The sequence below is a fragment of the Penicillium crustosum genome (genome assembly GCF_028827405.1).
Source record: "Penicillium crustosum strain IBT 35664 chromosome Unknown utg000002l_segment0_segment0, whole genome shotgun sequence".
Lineage (NCBI taxonomy): Eukaryota > Fungi > Ascomycota > Eurotiomycetes > Eurotiales > Aspergillaceae > Penicillium > Penicillium crustosum.
Window position 1 is genome coordinate 1,251,784 of NW_026623123.1, and position 27,051 is coordinate 1,278,834.

The 27,051-nt window shown below is 47.7% G+C and overlaps 12 protein-coding genes across 12 annotated transcripts; 4 read left to right on the forward strand and 8 right to left on the reverse strand.

Moving 5' to 3' along the window:
* On the reverse strand, positions 1-1,956 carry N7487_003982 (putative MFS peptide transporter; the record flags this gene model as incomplete). The annotated part of the gene is made up of 4 exons (XM_056871729.1): positions 1-701; positions 793-1,575; positions 1,637-1,891; positions 1,953-1,956. 4 exons carry the CDS (start codon positions 1,954-1,956, stop codon positions 1-3), a joined length of 1,743 nt encoding a protein of 580 aa, XP_056729449.1.
* A 1,869-nt stretch (positions 1,957-3,825) lies between these two features.
* On the reverse strand, positions 3,826-5,052 carry N7487_003983 (putative C2H2 finger domain protein (Kin17); the record flags this gene model as incomplete). Its single annotated transcript, XM_056871730.1, has 4 exons — positions 4,821-5,052; positions 4,613-4,770; positions 4,537-4,558; positions 3,826-4,484 (listed from the first exon to the last, which is right to left on the reverse strand). Exons 1-4 carry the CDS (start codon positions 4,969-4,971, stop codon positions 3,826-3,828), a joined length of 990 nt encoding a protein of 329 aa, XP_056729450.1. The 5' UTR covers positions 4,972-5,052.
* A 434-nt stretch (positions 5,053-5,486) lies between these two features.
* Positions 5,487-7,650, reverse strand: N7487_003984 (uncharacterized protein; the record flags this gene model as incomplete). The annotated part of the gene is made up of 3 exons (XM_056871731.1): positions 5,487-6,046; positions 6,102-7,473; positions 7,525-7,650. The coding sequence occupies 3 exons, from the start codon at positions 7,648-7,650 to the stop codon at positions 5,487-5,489; spliced, it is 2,058 nt and encodes a 685-aa protein (XP_056729451.1).
* A 492-nt stretch (positions 7,651-8,142) lies between these two features.
* Positions 8,143-9,133, reverse strand: nctB (negative cofactor 2 transcription regulator complex subunit NCB2). Its single transcript, XM_056871732.1, has 4 exons — positions 9,006-9,133; positions 8,920-8,946; positions 8,523-8,782; positions 8,143-8,454 (listed from the first exon to the last, which is right to left on the reverse strand). The coding sequence occupies exons 1-4, from the start codon at positions 9,025-9,027 to the stop codon at positions 8,335-8,337; spliced, it is 429 nt and encodes a 142-aa protein (XP_056729452.1). The 5' UTR covers positions 9,028-9,133; the 3' UTR covers positions 8,143-8,334.
* Positions 9,134-9,892: 759 nt separating this feature from the next.
* On the reverse strand, positions 9,893-10,801 carry N7487_003986 (SDR family oxidoreductase; the record flags this gene model as incomplete). The annotated part of the gene is made up of 4 exons (XM_056871733.1): positions 9,893-9,929; positions 9,979-10,349; positions 10,398-10,711; positions 10,765-10,801. The coding sequence occupies 4 exons, from the start codon at positions 10,799-10,801 to the stop codon at positions 9,893-9,895; spliced, it is 759 nt and encodes a 252-aa protein (XP_056729453.1).
* A 70-nt stretch (positions 10,802-10,871) lies between these two features.
* Positions 10,872-11,258, reverse strand: N7487_003987 (uncharacterized protein; the record flags this gene model as incomplete). Its single annotated transcript, XM_056871734.1, has 2 exons — positions 10,872-11,078; positions 11,157-11,258. 2 exons carry the CDS (start codon positions 11,256-11,258, stop codon positions 10,872-10,874), a joined length of 309 nt encoding a protein of 102 aa, XP_056729454.1.
* Positions 11,259-11,969: 711 nt separating this feature from the next.
* N7487_003988 (NAD(P)/FAD-dependent oxidoreductase) lies at positions 11,970-13,330 on the forward strand (the record flags this gene model as incomplete). The annotated part of the gene is made up of 2 exons (XM_056871735.1): positions 11,970-12,430; positions 12,481-13,330. 2 exons carry the CDS (start codon positions 11,970-11,972, stop codon positions 13,328-13,330), a joined length of 1,311 nt encoding a protein of 436 aa, XP_056729455.1.
* Positions 13,331-14,325: 995 nt separating this feature from the next.
* On the forward strand, positions 14,326-15,018 carry N7487_003989 (zinc finger CCCH domain-containing RNA-binding protein; the record flags this gene model as incomplete). Its single annotated transcript, XM_056871736.1, has 2 exons — positions 14,326-14,626; positions 14,690-15,018. 2 exons carry the CDS (start codon positions 14,326-14,328, stop codon positions 15,016-15,018), a joined length of 630 nt encoding a protein of 209 aa, XP_056729456.1.
* Positions 15,019-15,772: 754 nt separating this feature from the next.
* On the reverse strand, positions 15,773-16,223 carry N7487_003990 (uncharacterized protein; the record flags this gene model as incomplete). Its single annotated transcript, XM_056871737.1, has 2 exons — positions 15,773-16,015; positions 16,119-16,223. The coding sequence occupies 2 exons, from the start codon at positions 16,221-16,223 to the stop codon at positions 15,773-15,775; spliced, it is 348 nt and encodes a 115-aa protein (XP_056729457.1).
* A 1,107-nt stretch (positions 16,224-17,330) lies between these two features.
* Positions 17,331-18,447, forward strand: N7487_003991 (non-structural maintenance of chromosomes element 1 family protein; the record flags this gene model as incomplete). The annotated part of the gene is made up of 3 exons (XM_056871738.1): positions 17,331-17,442; positions 17,512-18,128; positions 18,181-18,447. The coding sequence occupies 3 exons, from the start codon at positions 17,331-17,333 to the stop codon at positions 18,445-18,447; spliced, it is 996 nt and encodes a 331-aa protein (XP_056729458.1).
* Positions 18,448-19,667: 1,220 nt separating this feature from the next.
* Positions 19,668-23,033, forward strand: treA (alpha,alpha-trehalase treA; the record flags this gene model as incomplete). Its single annotated transcript, XM_056871739.1, has 4 exons — positions 19,668-19,679; positions 19,730-21,445; positions 21,497-21,784; positions 21,834-23,033. 4 exons carry the CDS (start codon positions 19,668-19,670, stop codon positions 23,031-23,033), a joined length of 3,216 nt encoding a protein of 1,071 aa, XP_056729459.1.
* A 273-nt stretch (positions 23,034-23,306) lies between these two features.
* cat1 (catalase catB) lies at positions 23,307-25,771 on the reverse strand (the record flags this gene model as incomplete). The annotated part of the gene is made up of 6 exons (XM_056871740.1): positions 23,307-24,220; positions 24,286-24,460; positions 24,512-24,676; positions 24,727-25,142; positions 25,196-25,421; positions 25,475-25,771. The coding sequence occupies 6 exons, from the start codon at positions 25,769-25,771 to the stop codon at positions 23,307-23,309; spliced, it is 2,193 nt and encodes a 730-aa protein (XP_056729460.1).
* Positions 25,772-27,051: the final 1,280 nt, after the last annotated feature.

Here is a 27,051-nt window from a genome sequence, read left to right on the forward strand (position 1 = left end):
TCAAGCTTCCGCCTTGGATAAGACTTGCTGCTCCTCAACCCGAGGAGAATCCACATTACTGGCAAAGTAGTTCTCAGAGTTCATATGCTTGAACCTGAACCAGAAAATAACAGTCTGAGCCGCCAGGGCGACGGCAGGAGCAGCCCAAATCCAGATCAGCCACGGGTCCGTAATGGCGGGGATGAGAATTTCACCAAGAGCGCTGGATAGGGCAGTCATGAAAAGGAAAATAGCAACGACCAGACCCTTCATACTATCTGGGGACCGAGCATAAGCCACCTCGTACGCCGTGACATTGGCGAAACATTCACTAATGGCGCTGAGAGCTGTATTGGGGATCTGCCACCAGATACTAATATCGGCGACGTTGTCACAAGTCGATGCGTGAGTACCACATGGTGAGAGCTGGTAGACTTTCCATTGAACCAGTGCGCCGACTATGCCAGCTAGAGTGGCAATAGAGAAGCCAATTGTAATTCGGGTAATGGGACCGGGCTTCAACCGGCGCCGCTCAAGGAATGGGTAGATCACAAAAGTCAGGATCGGGATGGTGACCATGATTGTCAGTGGGTTGAAGTTGTTGAGAAGGTCGTTGGGTGCTCCGTTTGTGATCATCGATGCACCTTGGTTTGTGGAGACTGAGCCGATACCACCGTCGTTTAGATTGTAGATTGGGTAAAACCAGAAGATGTCGCACGCCTCTGTTAATGAACACGATTGTTAGAATTGACCAATGTGCCTAAGGGTCTTTGCCTGAAACAAAGTAGAAGAAGGGCCGGGGAGGTATCATACCCATTGTTTTCGCAACTTTGAATACTGCGGTATCCGTCCAGGTAACTTCGATACCCTTACTGCGGAGATTTGCGGGTTTCGCTGAATCCCAGAAGTCTTTGCGCCAGAATTGGAATTTGCTCTGTACAAGGGCAGTCCATATAATTTTGGCGGCTTCCGCGAGGTCCTTGTTTCCACTAGGAGGCTGCTTTTTGGTCTTTTTGTAGACAGAAAAGAGGAGGATTGGAAGCAAGAAGTAAATGGCACCGGCTAGCAGGAAGGAAAGCCAAAACCCAACGTACTTTTCAGCATAGGTTGTGGCCAACATAAAGAAGGCACCGAGGTTGACAAACATGTAGAACAGTAGCATGGTCCGATTATTGGTGGTCTCGGGGTCGACAATAACTTTCTCACCCGACTTGAGAGTCTTGACATATGGTTTTTGGGACTTGTGTTGATCCAGAACAGTCGGTGAGATGTTCGGCTTGAAGAGACCGGCACCGAAAGCAAGAAGCAAGAGGCCAATGACGAACGGTGGAGCCGCATTAGCTTTGCCCTTCTGGAGAACAGAAGGGATCGCGCCGACGACCTGGACGATATGAGCAATACCGCAGATCAAAACACCAATCACAATGGCCTTATACCGCCCGACATAAGTATCTGCCCAGTAACCACCGAAGATCGGGACGATATAGGCCAAAAATTTGAATAGTAGCACGAGACCAGTACTGGCTTGTAATCCCCATCCTAGGGCTCCGGCTGTCTTTTGGGTTCCACGTGGAGGAGCACCGGCTCCATTGCCACCTGTGTATTATAACTTGTTAGTAATGGCCTTCCCCGACACTTAATTGCAAACCTGACTCACCTTCGGGCAATGGGAATTGGATAAAGTTGGAGAAGACTGTTTGTGCTCCATAGTAGGACGCGCGCTCGGCAAACTCGACCAAACAAAGGGAGAAACCAACGAGGGGCAGATTTTCGGCCACTTTGCGAAGTGTGGAATTTTCTTCCTTAGTTGGGAGGGTGAGCTCATCGTCGTAGGATTCTCGAGATTCCTGCGATATCTGAGAGTGCCCACGGGCTGCGACCCCCGAGGTCTCCGTATTGGGCTCAATATTACCTGACGATTTCGATAAGGTTAGTCTCGCATACTTTTTGACAAATAAATATGGTCTACATACTCATTGGGAAATAAAACCACCAGGAGTGATGTTTGGTTTGCTAAGGGATATCCGGAGGAGATCGACAATAAATACAGAGCACCAACACAGAAAATTCAGCGACTGGGGGCAAATATCCCGCTTCAATCGCGTGATAACCATGCATATTAGGGGGACCAGTTCGCGATTTACTCTTAATTACTAGGATTTCTCCGGCTAAGATGAAGCATATGCGGGAAGAGTGGGCTGCAACCGCACGGCATGGTGGAGAGGAATGACGAATAGGCATGGGAATGTAACACTGGCGCATCCCCGGACCCAATAACAGCCCATGCTAGCGCTATAGGATCGTTCCTATGTGTCACCCGTACGGTGCTCCGTTGAAACCATTGTGGACTCGGATTCGCAATTTCGGTCTAACCTGAAGAGCATCCCACCCGTGCCTGGCGGCCCTGGGACAACCCCAGGCACGGGGATACATATTATTCCGTACTCCGTACAGATACTCTGCAGGCACAATTTTTTAGCCTTTGAGAACAGTCGCATTGGAAATGAGGTCTTATCATCAAGCGTTCACTTTCGAGATGCCAAGACGCCAAATTTCCAAGAAAGGAGGCTTGTCTTATCTTGGTAGATCATAGCCGCCCAATGCGAAGCAACAACGAACACGTCATAGTCATTGTTTATTTGTATGTAGTATCTATTAGCAGCGTTGGCTTGGCGGTGTCCTGTGCTTAAGCCTATGTATATTTTCAAAAAACATATGTTGTATGGTCCATTAGACCCGACTAGTTGGATAATTCAATAGGCCCAGATAGCGGGATGTGACGGATTTGGAAGGTACTCCGTGGGTTATTAGAGACCGTTCTACAACATCGCACTGTACGCCGAAACAGCTAAAAAGTACATTTGCAAGCTGCCTTATCTTGGTCTCTATTTGGTTGCTTATCTACCGATCAATCCGTAGTCCAAGAAGTCACGACGCCCTCGGCGTTGAAATGGGTATTGCTACCGTTCATTCCAATGTATACGGGTTTCTAAGGCTTTCTTGTTGTTACATATGAAGTATCGGAGCCATAAAAGGACGAGAAGCCAGCTGATACTCTCCCTCGGTGATCGTAAGCTCGGCTGGTCTGGCAGCGATAAGTCTTTCAACGCGGGTTATATAGAAATTTTCGGCTCAAACCAAGCGGGGTAGTTTTTTTGATTAAAGAACTAGCCAGGCTAAGAAATTCTATATCTTAGCGAGAAAGGATAGCCAAATTAGCTGATGATTAGCCTTGTTTTGGGTTGATGCCATGTATCGACCACTAGTATAACAAATAATAGATATATAGTCACGATAATCTATCTGTATAAGAAGAAAGATATATATCTACGATAGGACTGCTAGTTGATAGCTTCTACGAGAATTAAAGTAGGTCGGTGATTTGGCTGGAGTAATAATCGCTACTCGAGTTTGTTGTCAAGCTTCCGGATAGACATTAGGATCTCTATTCGAGATTTGCGAACAGATCCTGGGTTTTTAGAATGCATTATATGCTCAAGATTTAATCTTGAATAATCGAAGATCGCTCGGGAATAGGGGACCTTAACTATCGTCTTGTCAGAGTCGGTAGATAACACAGTGTATCGGGCTGCTCTTCATGTCTCGCCGGGAAAGGATCACAGTCTTCCAGCCGCCCATCTCATGGCACTTATTCATAAACCCTACGCAGATTCACTCGAATGGCAGGGAATCACCCTGAAGGCTTACTGTTGCACGATGAGAGTAAATTTGAAGAAATAACTTACTTGGTTGAAAAGTGACCCACCTATGAGATGTTGTGGTAGGCTCAGCCGCATGGGCAGGGTAGCTGGGTATGTATTTTCTTTCTATGTAAGATACGCCACTTCAAGTGATCTTTGGTCGCTTGTTCGTGAAACCAGAGTCTGGACGAGATCGCTTTCGCTCCATTGCCTCCATCTCAGCCCTCATAATCCTTTCCTGTTCAGTCATCTTCTTAGGAGCCGCGAAAATAGAACCCTTCTTCCCAGCCAAAGGGTTCTTCTTAGCCGCAGCAAACACATTCTTCGGCTTCTGTGCGCCCATTGACATCGAAATTTTGACGGGTGCGGGAGGCGCAGACGGAGCGGGAGAGTCGGTGCTCTCTGCCGGTGCATCTGTTCCTTCCAGCGATACCGCTGTAGTCGTTGTTGTTGTAGGGGGTGAGGCAGGCTTTGTATCTGTCTTCTTAGAACCAAGTCCAAGATTCAATGTCATTTTTTCTCCTTCCTTCCTCTGCAACAATCTTGCCTCGGGTTCAGGCTCTGTCGTAGTGTTGCTAGCCAGCGCCGCTTGCTGGGCCCGCTTAATCTGATCCTGAATCAAGCGTTGCTCTCGTTCTTCGTCTCCCTTCTCCTGGCGTTCTTTCTTTAGGATAGCCTCCCGGCGGCGAAGTGTTTCTGGGCTGTTATCAATCCACGCTATAACCAAGCCCTTATCGGTGTCCTCGACTCGGCATTTTCCTTCCCGGCCTAAGTAGGCTGCAAACTGTGATAAACTTTTCCATTCTGCCACGAAGGTTAGCATTAACCCTCGCTTCTCCTTTACTTCGGGACATACCTGTGCTGTTCATGTGAATGTGCTATTAAAAAGTTAGTCAGGATGAACAGAAGAGAGTAAAATATTAGAGACATACCTGCTTATCGGCCACAATCTGATTATAGAAATGATTGACGTTGATAGGTTTCGTTCCATGTGTGGTTCTGAGGGTATCGAGGAAAGTCCGTTCAAATTCGCGACTGAACTCTCTGATGTGCTTGCGCGGGTCTTCTCCAATGATCATCATTTGTCGGACTAATACAAAGTTAGCAGGTTGCCAGGAGATAGAGAATGGAATTCCGTACCATGCGCCTCAGTCATGGTATGACATTTGAAACCGTTTTCATCTCGACATTGTTTTTCGCATGCTTGGCAGAACCATCGAAGGCGACCTAAGCCTTTGCTTTTGATCTTGTTGCCGATGGCTTTTGTACTGCCAGCCTCCGCACGCCCCATTTTGTATGTTGGTAAAGAAGTCGAGAGAAGCGTTCAAAGAAGGCGACGAGAGTGTAAAGCTTCGAAGCGCCAGGAGATCGGGAGGATGGATATGCTGAGAAGCGTTCAAGAAAGTCGTGAGAGAAGCTTGGAAGTGGCGCAGATCAACGCGATAAGCCGATTATTATATAATACATCACATGACACATCCAAAAGAGGCCTAGTCCTTCTTGAGCTTCCAAAATTGGTTAGTTGATTCTTTAATTTAATGTTCATAGTTGCATGGATGTTTTATGTGGATGAATGAATATGAAATGAAGCTGAATACTTTGGTTCATTGAAATATTCCGACAAATTAAACAAAACTCCCCGAATCCTACGCCTGCATCCTGAGATCGCTTTTCTACCTAGGATCATAGCGTACATAAAACAAGAAAGAGATATTTCGGAGAAAAACCAGCGAGCTTCACCAAGGTGAAGGGCGAAGAAATGTGTGACAAACCAGTATGAATATTAAATCACCGATTCTGCAAGTATTACAGGATGTATTCGTGGATTGCAGACGGTCCGCTTTCGTTGTACTCAACCCGGCTCATGTAACCCTTGCTGAGACCCTGATCAACGACAAAGAAAACCTTGGCAGCCATCTGAGCTCCAAGGAAGACGGCTTCTTCCATCCCATGGCCACCTTGGGATGTGCCGGGTGCACCTGGGTTACCCCCAGCACTGCTGGCACCGGGAGCGTTGCTGTTGCCCTGGTCCTTGAAGTCTGGGAAATACTCAGGAAGCTTCAGAGTCTTGACCGAGGTTGGGGTTTGTGAGTGGCCGGTTGAGCGGTAGTGTGATAGCATGCTGGGATCCATGGAGGGCGTTCCAGGCATACCGGGGTTGTTGTGAGTAGCGGCCACAAGTAGAGGGTTCACTCCAGGTGCCGCGGGGTGGTACCCCGGGCCGGGTTGACCCATAGGAGCTGGTGTGTTGGCACCGGTTGGAAGGGGGGTGGTGAAGTTCGAAGGAATTTCAGACGTGAAGATGGTGCCTGATGGAGAAAGAATGAACTTTTGCGTGATGACAGCCAGCAAAGCTTGGGTGAAACCTGTCGTAATGTTAGCGGGAAGACCTAAACTGTAGATAATAATGATAGAACATACCCTTGACCTTGCTTCCACACCCAACAATAATTAAAGAGTCCCAAAGCTCGCTTCGTTTTGTAGCATCTGGGACGGCAAGAATGGTATGGTGAATCTGAGTCGCAATATCTTCGAGGATACCACTAGACAAGCGGTTTTCAACCGTCGAGCGTGGCGAAGTCAAAAGGAAACGCTCAACACTGACTTCAATATCCCGAGTATGACGAATGTACTGTCGAGCACCGTTGGCTGCTGCCTTCTCTCCTTCCAACTGAACAAACTCCTCAAACTGGAAGGACGCCTTCTCTTTCTTCGAGTTAGGCAGACGGGCTCCCTTGGGGTCAGCTGCGCCTTTCTTGGCAGTTGTCTTTTCCTTCTCGACATTAGCAAGGTATTCAGTAGGGTTGCCGCTGACAATTGCAGCGACATCGAGAACACCCTCTTCTTCGTCACCATTGTCCCCCTCAATTCCTGTCTGAGTGCCGTCTCCTGGGCCACGTGGAGCAGACTCATCTCCATCCGATCCGCCTGTGGAGACAGCAGCAGCAGGGTTGGCGCCCTGGCGCGCAGTAGCAGAAGACCCAGGAAGTGGGGTCCCTGGGGGCAAAATCTCAGTAATATTGCTTCGCTTGAGCTGTTCGCACATCTCTCTGGTAAATCCCTTAGGTCCCAGCAGCTCAACTAGACGATCGGTCATAGCATCTCCACCACACCCCTCCACTGCGATTCCCCTGCCGTGTTCGTTGACTGAAAAGTCAGTCACAGCAGTGACATCGACCTTGCCCTTTCCAACATCGACAATAGTAGCTGTAGCTGTACCATAGCCGTAGCAAGCCGCAAGAGCAGAGTCCATCAGACTAAACGCGGGTGCCTTGAACTTCTCAAAAACAAATTGAGTGATTGCTTCGCGATCGCGTGCGGACCAGACGGGCTGACCAATAAGCAGGATAGGGGTGTGGAAAGGTGGGCTCAAGGTATTGTGAATGTGAGTGAGCAGGGCGAAGAAACAGGGCCAGTCGACAATGCGCCCGTTTTCGATCGGATAGATTGCCCCTTCGTCGGATGCCGGGTCCTCCTCGTAGAAGATCTCTTCGATAGTCTTGTCTGACTCGCCATTATCCTGGGTATTTTCATCGGTCTTGACAGGGGTCTCTGTAACTGTGGTACCATCGGCTGCGGTAGGCTCAGCGTCCTTCATCTCCACGTCTGGCTTTGGGACATCCGTGCCATTGTCGGCCTTGACCTCCTGGCGTCTCTCGTGAACACGGTAAGGCTCATATTCTCCCTTCTTCTCGGCAGGGAACATGCGGGTTGGGAACCGAAATCGCGCGGGCGTGAATGTTTCGGGCAAGCCGAGTTGCGCCAAGGTCATTTGCGAACCCGGCGCAATTAGCTAGATGGATTGGTTAATTTTTAACAAGAAAATACGAAGAACAGAACATACCAAGATATGCTCATCCTTGAAGGGAGGCATTGTTATCGGTGGCAGTAAAGAACGTTGCGACGAATGATGACTGCGCGTGGGAGCTCCGCCGTGGCTCGATTTGCGTTGGTTGCGCTTTCTTCCCATTTTGGTTTAGCGTAGTTTGAGCAGATCGAAAATCACGTGAGGTGGAGTGGGTGTTGGACGGAGAATAGTATCTCCGAATATTTGGACGGTTGACTGTGGAAGGTGACAACAGCCTCGTAACAAACGTCAATTTACACACCCAAACTTACGAATTTGAATATTTAGTCTATACCTAGAGGTTATTTACAGTTATATTACATCTAATATTGAAAAATAGTAGAAATATATTCAAATCAAATCGAAATTACAGGTTTGGTCATGGCATAACTATATACACCAGTAGAATATATTCCGTACCATACTATAGCATATGCACAGAGCCACCTGAGTAGGATTTGCCTATGAGCTCAGCTAGAACAAGACCCATGGATATCCTCCAAACATAATAGCCGACGCACTTGTGTTTTATTGAATATTTATTGAATATACGTTTTACGCCAATGGGCATTCTAGAGAGTTGGACCATGCCTGTTAAACATTCAAATCATATGCAATTGACTAATGCATTGTGCGATTTCGCATCATTAGAGAGTATACCCTGCCCACAACGCATCCTCTCAAAGCAGAGGAGGGAAAAAATCAGAAACCATTCAGGAAAAAAAACTCCAGACCCACATATCCGGTGGAACACACGAAACGCCATCATCCTTTCCACTCTATGACCAGCATGAGTCTTAGGTGATTCTATTCTGGGACCGCATGGTATTTGTCAGTCGCTGATCGGAATAGCTCCTGTTGTTGTCTTAGAAGCTCCTCCTCTGTCAGGCCACTTTGCTCCATCTTGCTCTGCTTCTTCTCTCGTGACTATAATGAAGATCAGAGGTCAGCCTGTGCTCTAAGGTATCACAATTCCAACCATATCATTCACATACCTTTAGCTGCTGTTTGTGTTCTTCGGCAACAGCGAGGACATCGGCGATATAATCACTGAAGCCGAGATCCCGTAACGCCTTCTCCACATGTTCACAAGCGATGGTCTTCTTGGCCTCCTTCTCGCTGATATCGTTTGCTTCGGAGGAGATCAGGGTGATGAATTCAACACAGCATTCCATAAGCAAGTCGCGCGCATCCTTGGAGAAGGTTTGGCCGGAGCTAGGTGGTAGAATCTCGGTAATAATCTTCTGGACCGTCGCTATCACAGAGATAAGTTAGCAAATGCTAGCAAACGCGTAGGCGGAGCCACAAGTGCATCCACAAGTGCATAGATGGTGAAGCGACAAGGAAGTTCATAAAGAGCTAAACACATTCACGAGGGGTAGTGCACCGTACCTTTAGGCAGCGATAGGTCATCGTTTGCTATTCACGTACATGTCAGCAGGTTGCGCGTAGGCGGGCAAGATCTAGAGTTCACTTACAGTTGAATTCTCGGTCGGACATAGCGAATCAGGTGAAATAGTGCCAGGCGAATAAAGCACAAGTGCCAGACCTTAAGGGAGAGGCGTAAAAAGGGATGCTTTAATTTCTTTGATCTTTTGCGTGGGGCTCAAAGTTTCAAGGCCCATTGCAGGTGCGCGACGGAGTTAAGTACAATTTCTTGCCGGCAGAATACTACCGCTTTGAGATCACATAAATTGCGCCAATTTTTTTTTCATTTTATTCCTTCTTCATCAGTCTTCGCTCTCCTCCAACTACCTTGGAAAGAGTCCTTCAAATGAGATTGACTCTTTCCAAGGCCAAGCACTAATGGTAAGCCCTTGCTCAAGTCCTTTTCCCCCCTCCAATTTCTACATGATGAACTTTGCTTGTCGCCCCTATCATACATTCCATGGTGACCTTACCTGTCCTAGCCAAACGGACTATCTGAACTCTATCAAATTCTGCCTATTTGAATCTCACTTCAATTTTTTTTGAAGCTGTTGCTAACTTTATTGAAGAATTTTCACAGGAAATCAATCTCGTTATTGTAGCGTGGAAGCGTGGAACTTGTTTCTGCTTGGATTACATTCACGGGAACACTTTGGAGGACGGGAAATCTTTTACATCTGTATTTAAAGGTACGCGCAGAAATTTTTGCTATATTTTCAGTTCCAATTACATGATGTATACCTTTACATTCCATGCTAAACATGAAGGTGCACTGCGCCTAATGCTTCTAAAATGTATTGCTTTTCATCTTTCGACTGACTTGTAAACAATCATTGCTTGAAACCTTGCACTCATTGTTCTGTGGCGATCGTTACTGACTTGTTATAAAGATTACAGATATGAACAAAAACTTTAATACTAGCTATCAATGATATTCTTATTCCTGGAAAACCGCGAGCTCCTTGTCGTTCCATCTGCCAATTATTAGTATTTCTCGCGTAATCTGTGTGGGATAGCACATACGAATAGAAATGACCGCTGAGTTCTTTCGGCGCATCGAGCACCAGCTTGGCCATGACATGGCCGGGCTGTTCAGGCTTGAGGAGCTTGCCGTCCTTGTGGACTCCAGTGAACTTGGAGTGCATTTCGGCGTCCAATGCTGTCGCATGGTCCTCCCGCAGAGCACGCTGCATCTCGGTGTCGACCATACCGGGTCTGATAGACACGGAGGTGACGTCGGGTTCTTCGGCACCCAGGCTCATGGCAAAGTTGTTCATGGCGGCTTTGGTGGCAGCATAGAGAGCCCAACCACGGTAACCGGTGACTGCTGCACCTGAAGACGTGAAGATGATTTTTCCCTTGGACTCACGGAGAGCCGGAAGAGCTGCTTTGGCCTAGATTCTGTTAGTAGTGCATTTGTAGATTTGATGAAGGTGCCGTACAAAAGCAACCAAGCTGATAAAGTTGATATCAAAGCCTTCTTTCCACTGTTGCGGATCAGCGTCGGAGATTTTGCCGATCTGGCCTAGCAGGCCGTGGTTAAGGACCATTCCATCAAGTTGACCGAAGGTTTTGATGGCTGTGTCGACGGCCTGTTGGGCAAGAGAAAAGTCTGACAGATCGCCATTCAAGACTGCCACCTGCTTGCCGTATTGCTCCTTGAGCTTTTGGAGGGGTTCAACGCTGCGGGCTACCACCACCACATTGTGGGATTGAGGTGCCGTGAGCAGATACTTGGCCACAGCAAGACCGATACCTAAGGGGGTTGATGTTAGTGTATGACTATACGTGAAATTTGACGGACATTACCTCTTGAAGCTCCCGTGACAATGATGGTCTTGGCCATTTTGCTGAATGCTATAGTGGTGTTAGTGGCATGAAGTTTCTTAGAAAATCAACATCGTAACAAATGAAAGCTAGAAATGAGGCCAAGTTCGCGATGATAGCAGCAAGCAGAATGCATTCCAGCAGGCTTTGGCATTGCTTTGTATGCTGACAGACTCATTGAGTTGAGGATTGTTCCATAACTCGAGCTGTCTCGGGTATATCCATGGGTGAACAAACATGACTGAACAGCTCTGGAAAGCCAGTAACTCAAGCACTGGGAAACTCTGGATAGGCAGCTAGTATAACTTACTTTCAAATTTATTTTGTAGACGTCTTTAATTCTGAATATCAATAAAGATAAGGAATAATAATACGAAGACCCGTGGACGGTGACAGAGTGCCGCGAAAGGTTTAGTGCGGGGCTTATTAATCTCGGTCTTGACCTCGGGAAGGTTTCCCTGCAGGGTCGACGTCATGTTGTACACCTTTTATTATACTGGAGTAGCAGTGTATATGGAATAGAGCCTATAGCCAAATATTAGAGCTATAGTGAAAATAATTGTTTGATTCGCAATAAATAAAATAGAAATTGAAGGTATTGCTCATAGACAGGTGGTTTCCCCAATGAATTGCTCTCGGACTATATGATCTTGGCTTTGGAGAGAACAAACTTTAAGAAATAACTTAAATTTCAAGAATGTACCTACATAATTTTAAGAGGTTCCAAGGTTATCAGATGGATTTGGAATATACATAGTATATATAAAATATATCGTGAACCCTTCCATCGTATAGCGAACCGAATGGAAGACAAAGCCGTTGCCATTTGCAGAGAAGTGAACCGAGAGATGATCCACTTTTCATCAGAAACACTTAAACGATCGCCCAAAAGGGTCACGTTTTGCGATGAGCTCTTCCCCTACCCCATAGTACAAATGTATTCAATGTTTCCAAGGTTGGGTGCCGTGTATCATTATCTAATATGTCAAGTCATGGAATTCCTCCCCGCTATTCCATCCCACCATTTGTACGTATTCCCGGGCCGGTGCAAAGGAAACCGGAAAGCAAAATCGTAGATTGCCGAGGAATACAAACTGGAGCAGTGCGATCTGCAAGTAAAAATTGCGACCAAGATTTCCTTTCGACAATCGGTAAAGGGTTTTAATTCTGCACTCATAACAGCCAGTATGTCGACTGTCATCCTCGGAGGAGGCATCATTGGTGCCTCTATTGGATACTACCTATCTGGGAACCAGCCAGAAGGCGAGATTCACATCGTTGAACAATCCCCAGAGCTTTTCACCGCAGCCTCGGGATATGCCGCCGGTTTCCTAGCCAGAGATTGGTTCGAGCCATCTCTTGCCCCTCTTGGTGCTATGTCCTTCGACTTGCACCATGAGCTCGCCGTAGCACAGGGCGGAGATAAAAAGTGGGGATTCATGAAAGGAACAGCATTCAACTTGGATACCGTTGCTCAACGCAAGAGAGGCGGTCCCCGCGGTGACGATTGGTTGCGAACAGGCACCAGTAGAGCAGAGACCGCGGCTGGATCTGAGGATATCACTCCGGTTGACTTTCCGGAATGGTTGACGATGCAGAAGGAGGGAATACTGGAAAAAATAAGCGAGGGCGAAACAGTGGCTCAAGCGTGAGTGCCAAATTGAAGCAGTTCGTGGATGATTTGCTAACCATGTCCAGAGATCCATTGCGGTTGAGCCAATTCCTCATTGACGGCGCTGTCTCCCGAGGTGTTAATCTTCATAATCCAGCCCAAGCCACCGCAGTGGTCAAAGATGAAAACGGTACGATCACTGGAATCAAAATCATGTCTTTGGATTCCAAGAAGGAATCGACCCTTCCGTGTACGAACCTTGTTCTGAGCATGGGACCATGGACACCACAGGTTCTTAGAGATCTGTTCCCCTCCTCTCAGGTATCATTCGATATAATACCTTTGGCTGGCTATTCACTAGTCGTTCGATCCCCTCGGTATACAATGGAACACGAGAGGAATGTTTACCGCGGAAGCAGCCATGCTGTATTCACCACACACCCTCCGTCATGTGGGTTTAGTCCCGAGATATTCCTCAGAGAAGGCGGAGAGATTTATATCGCAGGTCTTAACAACCCCACGATGAAGCTTCCCTCTCGCGCCGGGGATACTAGCCAACTTTTTGACCCTTCCGAGATGCAAAAACTCAAAGATGTTGCAGTTCGTTTAATGGGAGATCTTCCCAAAGACACAAAAGAAGCTACCGACAAGACGGCCAACACAGACGACTTGGAGATCCTCCGTGAAGGGCTGTGCTTCCGTCCGGTGGGAGATACCGGTGTTCCCACAATTGGAAGAGTTGGAGATTACTCTCTGGGAGGAGTGAAAGCAAACCCGAAAGGAGGCGTCTTCATAGCCGCTGGGCATGGAGCGTGGGGAATCTCGCTGAGTTTGGGAACTGGAAAGGTGGTTTCTGAGATGATCAAAAAGCAAAAGCTTTCGGTAGATGTGAGCGGCTTGGCCGTTCAGGATAAAAGTCCTAGTTCCAAGCTGTGAGCATTATGTATAATAGAAAAGAGCTCCAGATGTTCCTCTAGACGTACTTTCCTAGGATCACTAGCAAAGCAGCATCGTAGCCACATAGTTCTCTAACACACCTTCTCTGAGTGCGCATATACCGACCTTCGAAAGCTCACCGGATCGCCATTAACAAAGACTAACCATCTTCTGACTTCAAATTCGAATACCTCTTTATCAACCTTGCTGTCGAAGAGCTCAACCTGTTTTTCTGGTACCACGACTGGGAAAATCCATCTACCTTCCTCTGATCACAAATGCATTGCGTAATTATTTAATTAGATTCAAAAATTTGGTTATACTCTCTGTGTTCCCCTTTTCTCCTTTCTTTTGCTCTTTGTTATTGGCTCATTCGATAAATTCAAAATAAGCCTGCAATTGAGCCTTAGTAACTCATGACAGTAAATGTTCAGTCCACACTTTCGAGGTTAGGAATGAGATCAAGTCAAAGATCCCGAGCTGAGGTCCTCCTCAAATCAATTTCACCCCGGTTCTGCCCCGGTACTGGCGAGGGCCATGACGCAAACGCTGTCGATTAAAAGTAATTTTCCTTAACAATCTCTTTTCAATGAGTTTTGCACTGACTTTCCAAATGGTTTTTTGGATGTGCGTTTTTGGGAGTTCTCCCCTCTATCTAGTAAGATAGAAAAAAAAAGAATTAGGTGTGAAACGTAGAAGGTATGCTGTGAAAAAGGTGTGTTCAGATGTATACGTGGAAAATCCTCACCAAATCCACGTCTTTACTACACTTCGGAATATAATTAATCCGGCCACCGCGCAGCTCCCCAGGTTTAGTCATCCAGTATTCGCGCCACTCAAGCTCTCCAGAAACTTCAGGGTTCCGATATCACCCAGCTTTCAAAGCAACTTCGCCCTCGTTTCATTCGTGTCTGCTTCTTCTGCGACCTGAGACTCCCGTTTCATCTTCCCTTAAATCCTCCACACCCAATACCAGAGCTTGACAGCAACCAACCATGGCCAACTACCTTGCATCCATCTTCGGTACCGAACAGGACAAGGTCAATTGTTCGTTCTACTACAAAATTGGCGCATGCCGACACGGCGACCGCTGCTCTCGCAAGCATGTCAAGCCTTCGTACTCCCAAACCATTCTCATGCCGAATATGTACCAGAATCCGGCCTACGACCCCAAGAACAAGATGAACCCCAGTCAGATGCAGAACCACTTCGACGCCTTCTATGAGGATGTATGGTGTGAGCTTTGCAAGTACGGTGAACTCGAAGAGTTGGTCATCTGCGACAACAACAACGACCGTAAGTAAATGCTCTCTTTTGAAATGTCCGATTCTCTACTGACATCAGGTCTCGCGACAATAGATCTCATTGGTAACGTCTACGGCCGATTCAAATACGAAGAAGATGCGCAGGCAGCATGTGACGCGTTAAACTCCCGTTGGTACGCAGCACGACCCATCTACTGCGAGTTATCACCCGTCACGGATTTCCGAGAAGCCTGTTGTCGACTCAATAGCGGTGAAGGGTGTGTACGGGGGGGATTCTGTAATTTCATTCATCGGAAAGATCCTTCGCCCGAGCTTGACCGTGAGCTCCGATTGAGCACCAAGAAGTGGTTGAAGGAGCGCGGCAGAGATCCCCGCAGTGCCAGCCGTAGCCCCAGCCCCGAGCCCGCCCGGCGACGATACTAGGTGCACTACGGCTCTTGACTTTTCTCATTGTTGTTTCACTACATTCGATCCTTTGGCGTTCGGCGATATCAGTCGGTGGTTCGATTCCATTTTCCTTTGCGCAGCGGCGCATCTAGGGCATGGGGTTTCGGTCTGTCTTTTCTTCTGCTGATTGGCATTTGCGTTTCATGATATCAGACTTGTGCGATCAATACAACCCACAGCTAGGCTGCATGTACAAATCTTGCCCAGTAATTCCCCGCGCGTAGTTTAGGCCACATTCTGTACGTGGACAAGCGCCTCAATGTGTGAGATCGGTCAAAGAAACCGATTTAAAGGCATTAGGTTGGACATTCTCTAGCATGATAAATTCACGAGTCACTGCTAGAAACATTGCAGTTCTCTCACTACCAATTACCAATATTTCAACAAAAAGCAAATCATTTCAATTATACCGAAGCCCTCAGAAGTGGGAGCTACCTCTCTCATCTTTCTATTAATCTCCTACAGACTGTCCAATCCAGAACCTTGTTATTTAACAACAGGATAATAGTACATGTGTCTCTCAAGCATCGAATAGTAATTTTATGGATCGTACATACCCAAAATATCTGTTTTTGCAACACCGCTTTATCACACTCAACAGTGCTTTCCATCATCCGGTGCCGGTAGCTCGGCAATGAAGGCATTGGCACCAGCTTCCTGCGACACATTATGAGGCATGTCCTGACTGGTCTTTCGTAAGTATCGGATATTCCCTGGTTTATCCCCTCTTTTAAAGTAGGAAGATGACATCGGCTCCAATAATAGCGGCACCTGCTATACCCCCAATACCACTACCCGCAATTGTGCCAATAGAGGTCGACGACCCGGAACTACCAGAGTTGGATGGGCTTTGCTGTGCAGTGGCCGTGGTCACAGTCATAGATCTCGTGGGAGTCGCTTGATGGTTTGACTCTGGAACCGAGGTTGATGCGTCGTATGAAGAAGAGTCCATGCTCATGACATCGTCGTCTACCTTAGTAATAAATTTGAGTTGCTAGAAGTATTGTCCCGTCTTCAGCTTCTCCCCATATTCCCACAGTGTAGACGTATGACACAAAGATTGCGGTATCACTCACATAGTCGGTCAGGCCAGCACCTGGCCATGTGTATGTCGCACATGATGGTATTGTAGGATGCGTGCAGAAAAGGGACAAAGCGATTGCACGTTCTGATTGAAGCATTGAGAGAATGCATAACGTGGTTGATAAAATAACCATCTTTCTCTGTTCCTTCCACAGGATTGAGAAATGATGAGAATCTTAGGTTTTACGATTGAGAGTGCAAGGCCTACAGTGTATACATATGTAGGATAGAAAGGAGAATAACCCAGCTAAAGCGGCCTGGAATATCACTTCTCAATTGGCTCATGCGTATAAGTTTCCTAGTCAAGCCTACATAGTTGATATGTACTATGCATATCTCTCTACTGCAGATAACCAATTGGACAAAGCATCTTGGCATTTGGGGGGCGGGGCGGAAACTGGTGCTAATGAGTATGTGAATGGTGTTATTGATTGAAGCCTTTCCAAGAAACAATGGAAGAATTTCCGTTCAAGCTCTTCATGTCCAACTTGTCTTCATCAAGGTTGTTGAATATTGACCTAGTGGATAAAGATAAATGAGGCTGCACATGTGTTCTGTTCATTCAGCCGCATCAGGGGATCCCCTACATACTAAACAATAAATATTTCAATGGGATAGGCTCATCGCTCACGAAAATCCTGTCACTTAGCCCATGTGCGCAAGATAGTAGACGACGAATTAAATCCATGATTGAACGGTCATATCTTACTTTTTGACCAGTCAGAGTAAGCATGCCCCAAATTGCCTACTATTCATGGCCGAATAATCTACAATTTGCCCGGGAGAGTATGCTCGTACCAGGCTCTATTTGCCACTCAAGTACGACGACACTAGGGCTGGCTGTTCACGGGTGGATGCCCGAGGCATCAACTAATTGCTGAGATACCTGTTTGCTCAGAGCCTCCTAACCGAGTCCAGACGTCCTTTGTCTGGATATACAATAAATCAATCACTTAGCAGTAGAAGCCATATTTCCTATTTAATTTTTTCTTCCTCAGTTTTTCCAAGGAAGGAACAATATGCCTCAGGAATCAACATTTACTAAGCATCCTTATCGTACCTTCTTATCTTTCTTTCATCTACAGCCACGCGAGCGCGTCTGATCGCGTCAAAGTCAAAGGGAGTGCTTCGTTGGCACAAAGGACCTCGAACTGACTGATATCACAAACTCTGAGACCTCCAGGCCAGAAGTCAACGTTGAAAATATGCCCGAATACAATGACAGCAATCGTGCCTTTCTCCAGGCGTTTATGGCACGTTCGTCTATGACCTTTGAAGAAGCGCAACCCATTTTGGCTGCGATATTAACAGTATCTGGTACTCGATTCCTGCTTGAACTCCTTGTTGTGAATGGCGGTAGTCACTGACGTTGGAATCATCGAGCAGAGAGGCGAACAGTGGATCCCGATGAGGTTGAGGAAGATCAATTCTCGGATTTTATATCGGCGGCTAACACTGCCGTTTCACCCTTCGACCTCGAAATCAGAAGCTCACTGCCACAAGTCCTTGAACCAGCCCAGCAAGATACCCCAGCCACTCAACCAAAGCGAGTATATGCGCTTGTGAATACTACAAGTGATCCTTTGACACAACTCGCGACCACTTATTCTCCCGACGAGATTGCGTATCTCAAGCGATTGCTTGACCACATGTTTATCACAAATAATACCCGACTGTGCGAAGGAATGGCAGCTACACAGATGCAAGCTGTACAACTCCATAAGGTTCCATCTAGCGAACGGCATTCCATCAGCAACGACTCAACACAGACCCAAACTGCAGCTGTACAGTCATTGCGCATGACACAAGCGGAGACCATGATCATTCACTTGATTGAAGAGGGCTGGCTGCAGAAGAGCCCGAAGGGCTACCTCAGCCTTACACCACGAGCACTGATGGAGTTGCGTGGCTGGTTGGTCTTGACGTATAATGACGAGGCTTTCGATGGCCGAGTTGTGGAGCGAATTAAAATTTGTGCTGCTTGCAAAGACATTATCACTGTGGTAAGTATGCTTGATCCCAAATTAGTAAACATTCCTGACTGAGCTACTCTAGGGTCAGCGCTGTGGAAACCGTGAATGCAATGGTCGACTTCATGACCATTGCATGCGCAACTTCTTCCGCATGCAGCAAGCAGAGAAATGCCCCGTGTGCAAAGAGGAGTGGCCCGGCGATAAATTTGTGGGCGAAAGAGCGCTCACTGCGAACCCGCGATCAAGCAATGCCGCCCCACAACAAAGGCAGTCGTCGTCTGCTGCGCCTAGTGCCCTTGGTGAAATTTCCGAGGATGAGAACGATGACGAAGAACAAGAACAGACTTGAACTTCTACTGATGTGGTGGATAAGTGTTGTCTTGAGCCCTGCCAAGTCTGTTTAACCTAGCGTTAGTTAAGATGTGCGTTCGCACCGTGGAGACGCCCATGTGAATAGTAACGAATGAACGAATGATAGGGAAAATATCGAGTGAGGATTGCTGTCAGCTTGCTTGAGGTGATACCCAAAGCGATGTCCCATCTTGTGCCCCGACCCTATTTCTGAGTCTTTGGACAAGGCTCAACCTTTTTTTATTCTGTTTCAAAACGTAGATCCTGGAGATGATGTGTATGAGAAGGGTTGTAGGCTTTGTATAATACAAGGCCGTGTACAAATATGATACTGGAAAATCCTGGAAAATATACGAAAAGAAATCAAATAACTAAACATATTGAAATGCATCTTAATGGTATATCTAAGGACACACTAAAATGGTTTTTGATGTAGATACCTGAGGCACCAACGTCTCTCCACAATCTTCAACCCTCGAGCTTCGACCCTTTGAACTTTCATCCTTCATAATGATTCTTCGAGTACATTAACCTTGAGATCCTCTGATAATTCCTTGATTTGATGTTTATAACCCAATAACCCCCCAACGGTCTTTTGTCAGATAATTTACTAATCGAACCCCCAAACTTCCCCACAAAATCCCTCGCACCAAACCTTCCCTGCAGTCGATGACGACGATCTGGGGTGGCCCGATCCCAAGCCGGGTAGGTCTTGGCCGTGAAGGATGCCGATGGAAACTTTCGGTCTTCACAGCCAATAGCCAAATGTTTTATACAAAATACCATCGCATTCGTCGTTGCCCCGCATTTCCCGGTTCTCCCGCTGCAAGCCGTTTAACATACGAACCCAGCCTCTTACGATATTTCCCTTGGCTGATGCCATCCCGTATAACCAACCTTGGAGAACAGTCCTCTAAACCTTGAAATGGGCCAGTAAGCTTGATTTGATTTCCCCACATTTCACCATTTATAGCCGGGATGATTTTAAATTGCTCCTTTGTACATAATGTAGGTACTAGTACGTACCTGGATCTTCTCATTTGGTGCTGATTTAGGAAAGTGCTCTTAAATCTCTTGTCTTTCCTTCAACCCTCGTCTTACTTCCTCCACTCTCCTCATCCCATGCACACACAGACAGTGCCGATCGCTTCTTCTTATTCCATTAATTTTGATTTATTCGAGAATCTGACCTGGTTGACAAAGTGGTAAAACTGCAATATGCAGTTCAAAGTGAGTTTGTTCTTCGTCTGTCCTTACCAATCCTCTAATGCTTTGCTTAGTCCTTCACGTGCGCGGTATTGCCGCTACTTCTGAATCTTGTCAGCGGCTCTCCCGCCAGCCGTATCGCAAGATGCTTCAGAGAACACACAGGCTCTAGCTCAGCAGCCAACTTAAGCAACAATGTGTACCAGACTGACTTTGATGGCGTGACCTGGGACGAAGACAACTGGCTTCTGAGCTCAACCTACTTGGAACAGGGTCGCTTTCAATCTCGAGGATCAGTGGCAAACGGATATCTGGGTATCAATGTTGCCAGTGTTGGTCCTTTCTTCGAGATTGATACCCACGATGATGACACCAACGGCTGGCCGCTTTTCTCTAGACGCCAGACCTTTGCAACGATCAGTGGCTTCTTTGACTCACAGCCTACCACAAATGGCAGCAACTTCCCCTGGCTATCCCAGTATGGAGATGACAGTGTGATCAGTGGTATCCCCCACTGGGCGGGAATCATCCTGGATCTTGGTGATGACACCTATTTGGATGCAAAGGTCGATAATGAGACCATCTCCAATTTCCGAACCACATATGACTTCAAAGCAGGTGTCTTGGTCTGGTCTTACAAATGGACGCCTCGGGGCAACAAGGGATCTTACCAGATTACCTATCGTCTTCTCGCCCACAAGCTGTACGTCAATCAGGCTGTGGTCGAGATGGAGATTATTCCGACCACGGAATCGAATGCAACAATTGTCAATGTTATCGATGGAGCTTCTGCAGTGCGCACCGACTTTGTAGAGACTGGAGAGGACAATGGTGCAATCTTCTCGGCAGTCCGACCGAATGGGATTGCCAATGTTACAGCTTATGTCTACACGAATCTCACTGGGTCGCCAAGTGTGGATCTCTCTTCGCGCAAGATTGTGACCAACAAGCCATATGTCCACTCCAACAAATCGTCCATTGCGCAAGCCGTGGATGTGAAGTTCAAGCCTGATCAGTTAGTTCGCGTCATCAAATATGTCGGAGGTGCCTCTACGGATGCCTTTGTTGATCCCAAACAAACAGCCAAGAAGGCCGCCTCCGCCGCGATGAGCAATGGCTACGCCAAGTCTCTTCGATCCCATATTGTTGAATGGGAAAATGTGATGCCCGACGCTTCGGTTGACCACTACGCATTCCCCAACGGGACATTGCCTGCAGATAGCCACATCATTGATTTGGCAGTAATCTCCGTGGCCAGCACTTACTACTTGCTGCAGAATACCGCTGGCAAGAACGCAGTCAAGGAAGCTGCGGGAGCACCGGTAAACGTGGACAGCATTTCAGTTGGTGGCTTAACCTCTGATTCCTATGGTGGCCAAGTTTTCTGGGATGCGGATGTATGGATGCAACCTGGTCTTGTTGCTTCTCACCCAGAAGCGTCTCAGCGGTTCACCAATTTCCGTGTAGCCAAGTATGCCCAAGCACAGGAGAATATCCAGACCGCTTTGTCTGGCTCCAAGAACCAAACAAATTTCAGTTCGTCAGCTGCAATCTTTCCTTGGACCAGTGGCCGTTTTGGCAACTGCACGGCTACTGGCGCCTGCTGGGACTACCAGTATCACCTGAACGGTGACATCGGAATTTCCTTGGTTAACCAATGGGTTACAAGTGGCAATACAGAGGTATTCAAAGCAGAACATTTCCCAATCTACGATTCGGCGGCTACTCTCTATGCGGACCTGCTGGTTCGAAACGGGTCTCACTGGACGTTGACCAACATGACCGACCCTGTAAGTCTGACGCCCCATTCCTTCGCGGCATTCAAATCTAACACAAAGCAGGATGAGTATGCTAACCACGTTGATGCTGGTGGCTTCACAATGCCACTTATTGCCGAGACCCTCCGACACGCCAACGTCTTCCGTCAGCAATTTGGACTTGAAGAAAATGCTACCTGGGATGAAATGGCCGACAATGTCTTGGTGCTTCGTGAAAACGAGGTGACACTCGAGTTCACTACCATGAATGGGAGTGCTGTTGTTAAACAAGCTGATGTAGTTATGGTCACATATCCCTTGGGCTATACTGCCAACTACACCAGCCAGAATTCACTGAATGATCTGGACTATGTGAGTACCCTGATTCTGGGCAAAAAGAAGTCAAACTAACAATATATAGTACGCAGCCAAACAATCTGCTGATGGCCCTGCTATGACTTGGGCTATCTTTTCTGTCGTTGCGAACGAAATGTCACCGTCTGGCTGCTCAGCATACACATATGCGCAGTACTCATATAAGCCTTATACCCGCGCGCCATTCTACCAAATGTCAGAGCAGATGGTGGATAACGCTACTATCAATGGAGGCACGCACCCGGCGTATCCATTCCTGACTGGTCACGGTGGTTCCAATCAGGTTGCGATATATGGTTATCTTGGATTGCGGCTGGTAGCAGATGACATCCTCCATGTGGATCCAAATTTGCCTCCTCAGATTCCATACCTGAAGTATCGTACCTTCTACTGGCGAGGATGGCCCATCTCGGCGTGGTCAAACTACACACACACGGCCATCAGCCATGCCACAGATGCTGTCCCACTGGAGACTGCCGATCAGCGATTCGCCAACAAAACAATCATGATTCACTCTGGCCCAGAGGTCGATGCCATCGTTTATTATCTCCCTCTCAAGGGCTCTGTTGTCATCCCCAACCGACAAATTGGAACAGAGAAGACTGTGGCGGGCAATCTCGTACAGTGCCAGGCTGTTTTCTCTTCGGATGGATTTGAACCTGGCCAGTTTCCTATTTCAGCAATAGACGGCGCAGCCTCGACAAAATGGCAGCCCTCACTGGCAGCTCAGGTAAATTCCGTGACAGTCTCATTTGAAGATGAGGTTGGCGCTATGGTATCAGGCTTCTACTTTGATTGGGCACAGGCACCCCCGGTCAATGCTACAGTTATATTCCATAACAAGACCCTAGGAGATCCTGCGAGAGCGCTTTCCACCCAAAGCTCAGACTACACAGTTGTCCACAGCCTCACAGACATCATCCAATCGAATCCATACGATCCCGAGACCACCAACCTCGATATCATTGCCATCCCTACTGGAAATACAACGAATGTGACTCTCTCATCTCCCGTGCCAGCAGCGCGCTATGCGTCTCTGCTTATTGTGGGAAACCAAGCTCTTGACTCTGTTGATGTGGAGGCCAAGAATGGCACTGGTGCGACCGTTGCTGAATGGGCTATTCTCGGACAAGAAAAGACGCACACTGCTTCCAAATCTACCAATACGAAGATGAACTTACGCGCAGCAGCAGCCGTATCAGGCACGGATGCCTTGATGCGCCGGCGTCGAGCGCTTCTGCTCTAACTTTAGAGGCTGATTGACATGCATGCCCTGGAGGTCTGGAATTTCCCCAAAGAAATCAACAAAGAGACTCTCTTGTAAATACAGCCTTCCTTTCGACTCAGTTCTCTACACGCAATTCCCACACAATACAAATTTACTGGGTAGAAACCTGCAAATCAAGCGTGCTCTAAAATTTAAAAGCTCAAATGATAAATCGTGACAAGATGAACAGTATTTGCACCTATTTAAAAAAATTGATATATCCATACATACAATCATAACGGACATCTCTCACTAATCAAGGGCAAACCGATCCAAGAACTTGAAGGTTCGAAGTCCCTCCTTAAGATCCTTGGCAAAGGCATCACCAGCGGTGCTACCGGTATAGACACCCTCTCGATCCGAAGAAATTTGCCCAGACTTCAGAGCATCAGAGCCCTTACCAAGTGCACCAACAGTCTTTCCGAACCGGAAAGCATCAAGCAGAATATCCAAAGGCCGACCAGCAGGATACAAAGTCGACGCACCAGAAGCCTTATTAGGCACACTAGTGAAAGACTTAGAACCAAACAGACCCTCAGCCCCATCGGCAATAACAACAGCATCAAACTGCACCGCGTCCGAAGCAGAATACGTCTGATCAACATCATCCGCCATTCTCTCCGCAACAACAACAACATCAACACCCGCAGAAGACAAAGCAGACTGCAACTTCGCGCCCTGCGCAATAGAAGCAGGCTTATCCACAGAGGCAAGAAGTCCAACCTTCAACCCATCCAGCTTAGCGAGTTTCTGTCCGAAGGCGCCGATATTCGCGGTCGTGTTATCGTGGTAGAAAGAGTCATCTGGTTTCGGGGCGGCAATGCCAATGGCCTTCGCGACGCGAGTGGCGAGATCGTTGCTGATGCGGTTGAGTTGGATGATGACGTTGTTGCGGACCACGCTGCTCTTCACGTTCGAGGTCTCGAAGCGCATTGCGTCCACGATGAATTGCCGCTCGGCAGCGACGAGGGAGTTCCAGAATAGGCGTGGTTGCGACCAGACGTCTTCGAAGGTTGTGCTGACGGTGCGTTGGAGCTTGCCGCTTACTGCGCGGTCTGGGGCTGTGAAGAAGCCCTTGCCCACGGTTTGGTTGGCTTGTTTGGGGGAGCCTTTGTTTTCGGTGTTGGGGGAGTAGGCGTTGGGGTTTAGGGGGATGAACATTTGGCCTAGGGTTGGGTTTTGTTAGAATGGGGGTTTGAGGATGGGGTTGGGTTTTGTGGTGGGTACGTACCTGCTCCGTCGCGGTTGTTGTTGTGAATTGGTGCGCGGGGACGGTTGATGGGGAGTTGCTCGAAGTTGGGACCACCGTGGCGATTGAGTTGGGTGTCGAGGTAGGAGAAGAGACGACCCTGGAGGAGGGGGTCATCGGTGAAGTCGACACCGCGGACGATGTGGCCAGGTTGGAACTGAGGAATTAAATTAGTATTACTCGGCGGTGAGGATAGATCGAGACGTACCATGACTTGCTCGGTTTCGGCGAAGTAGTTCATAGGGTTTCGGTTCAATTGCATCTTGCCCAGCTTCGTGACAGGAACGAGTTCCTCTGGGACGATCTTGGTAGGATCCAAAAGATCGAATCCAAATCGAAGCTGGTCCTCTTCCTCCATGATTTGAACACCGAGCTAACGAATAATTAGCAGGAATTGCGATGAATGTTGAGGTTATTACTTACCTCCCATTCGGGGAAACGTCCAGCTTCAATGGATTCGAAAAGATCCTGACGCATGAAGTCCGCATTTTTACCAGCGGTCTGCTGCGCCTCCTCCCACACAAAGCTAGCCTTGCCCTGAAGTCCCTTCCAGTGGAACTTGACAAGCTTGGTCTTTCCATCGTCAGTGACGAAACGGAAGGTGTGCACGCCGAATCCATCAACATGACGGAACGACCGAGGAATACCGTGGCCAGCCATTGCCCAAAGAAGGGTGTGCAATGTACTGGGCTGCTGACTGAAGAAGTCCCAAGCCGAGTCGTGCGCGGTAGCAGCCTGGGGGATCTCGTTGTCGCCGCGGGGCTTGACAGCGTGGATGAGATCTGGGAAGAGAATGGCATCCTGGATGAAGAAAACAGGAACGTTGTTTCCAACAATATCTAAATACAGATCAGTTGTGTCCTTTGTTCATCAAAAAGCGGGTCTGCCATACCGAAGTTTCCTTCATCAGTATAGAAGCGAGTCGCAAAGCCGTGGACGTCTCGCGCGGTATCAGCGCTTCCACGGCTGCCAGCAACAGTAGAGAAGCGCGTGAACATGGGGGTTTGTTTGCCCTTGGCAGAAAGGAAAGACGCGGCAGTTATGTTGGACCAGTCGCCGTAGGACGTGAATGTTCCGTGTGCGCCTGCGCCTCGAGCATGAACAGCGCGTTCCGGTACCTTGAAAAACACATATCAGCTTTAGAACTTCAATTCAAATTTAGAAAACATACTCGTTCATGATCAAAGCGTTGGATCTTCTGACGGAAAATGAAATCCTCGAGCAGGGTTCCTCCACGCTCTCCTGCGCTGAGACTGTTTTGGTCCTCGATCGGACCGCCAACGTCGGAGGTCAGATAGACGTCTTGGTCCTTGAGGTAGAATTGTGAGAGAAATTCTTCAGTATTGGCGGCAGCATCTCCATCAGCTCGGCGCTCGATGTGCGGATTGTTGCCGGCCTCGCCAGTCATATAAGGGCAGGCAGCATTGGCAATGCCAGCAAGGCCCGTCACAAGGGCAAGGACATGCATTGCGACAGTTAAATATTAAAACGGTTTGAGAGAAAATTCAAACCTCAATTGAGTTCCCAACGAGTCCAACTTCCAAGAAAAGATGAAAGATCCTGGGCTCACTTTATACTCCTGTGTGAGTGCGAGCCCCAAAATAAAGAATTAAAACTGCCTAGTGCGACCTTTGCAGCGGGCCAATGGGAAGCTCCATGAAAATCCCATGACGAAGGATTCAGGTACTATTATTGATCAAACATGGGCTGGCCATTATTCTCCAACCAGGAGGTTGTTGATTATTTCAGCATGGCCGGCCGAGACCAACAGTGTGACGAGATCGCAGCAACCTGGATATAGTGGGGCCGAGCTAGAATAGACCGTCTCCACGAGCCAAGGAGAGGAGCAATGATAATATGCATAATTTACTCCGAATGGGCCGTTGGCTCGTTCCATTGGAAATACTCCGTACTGGTTGATCCATCGGCCATAGACATCAGGTTATTATGTATCATGTATCATATATCATGGTAGATAGAAAGGTAGATAGAAATAATTTGCAAAAGACATAAACCGATTGAAAATCTTGGCGACTTGGATTTGATAGGCAACTAACGGGTGAAGTCTCAATTGCTGTGCATGGTGAAAGGGGTACTCCATAGTGAAGGGGGTGATGTCTTGGCGGTGGTTAAGCGTCGTAGGGAAATGTTGGGTCGAGGCCGCGATGCTTGGTAATTGGCGAGTAACATTTTACCAAAAGCCAGTAAAAGCCACTTGGCGTCTGTTTGGACTTTTAGAAAAAGAAAAAAGAAAACTCTATGTAGGGGATCTGCAATCTACACCCTAGCGTCAAAACATTATGTCTCATATTGGGATTAATCTCCCAACTGTAACAGAGTACTCTGTATGGAGTAACAACGGCGGATATACGGGGAAACATTCACATTGCAACATTCCCACTTGAAATTGGGACGTAGAAAATTGACAGGGATCAGACTGCATCCCAGACTACCAAGACCAGCTTCTGCACCTAATCCTTGTAATGCACATCTCTTACCATTTTTAGTCACCCGCCGTAACTTAGTTGGGATCATCCGTGATGACCCGTTTGGTGACAAGATGTTACATCGGCCTCTGGTGATGTATAACATGAATGGTTGGTTTTAGTTAATTTTAGATATTGGCAGTCCTGTCCTGCAGCAAAATACATCTGCCCATGTGCCGTTCGTGCTCGCTTATTGTTGGATTCGCGGGGTGTGACAAGCTGAGATGCTTGGCGGGGGAAAATGACTTAACCAGCCGTGGAA

Bases quoted from the DNA above. Each gene is read 5' to 3' on its own strand.
- nctB (XM_056871732.1), bottom strand. From the start codon at position 9,027: ATGTCCGACCGAGAATTCAACT. The intron at 8,947-9,005 runs GTAAGTGAACTC...GTACGTGAATAG, and splicing joins GTCCGACCGAGAATTCAACT to CAAACGATGACCTATCGCTG. The intron at 8,455-8,522 runs GTATGTGAATGA...TCTTCATTATAG, and splicing joins AACACAAACAGCAGCTAAAG to TCACGAGAGAAGAAGCAGAG.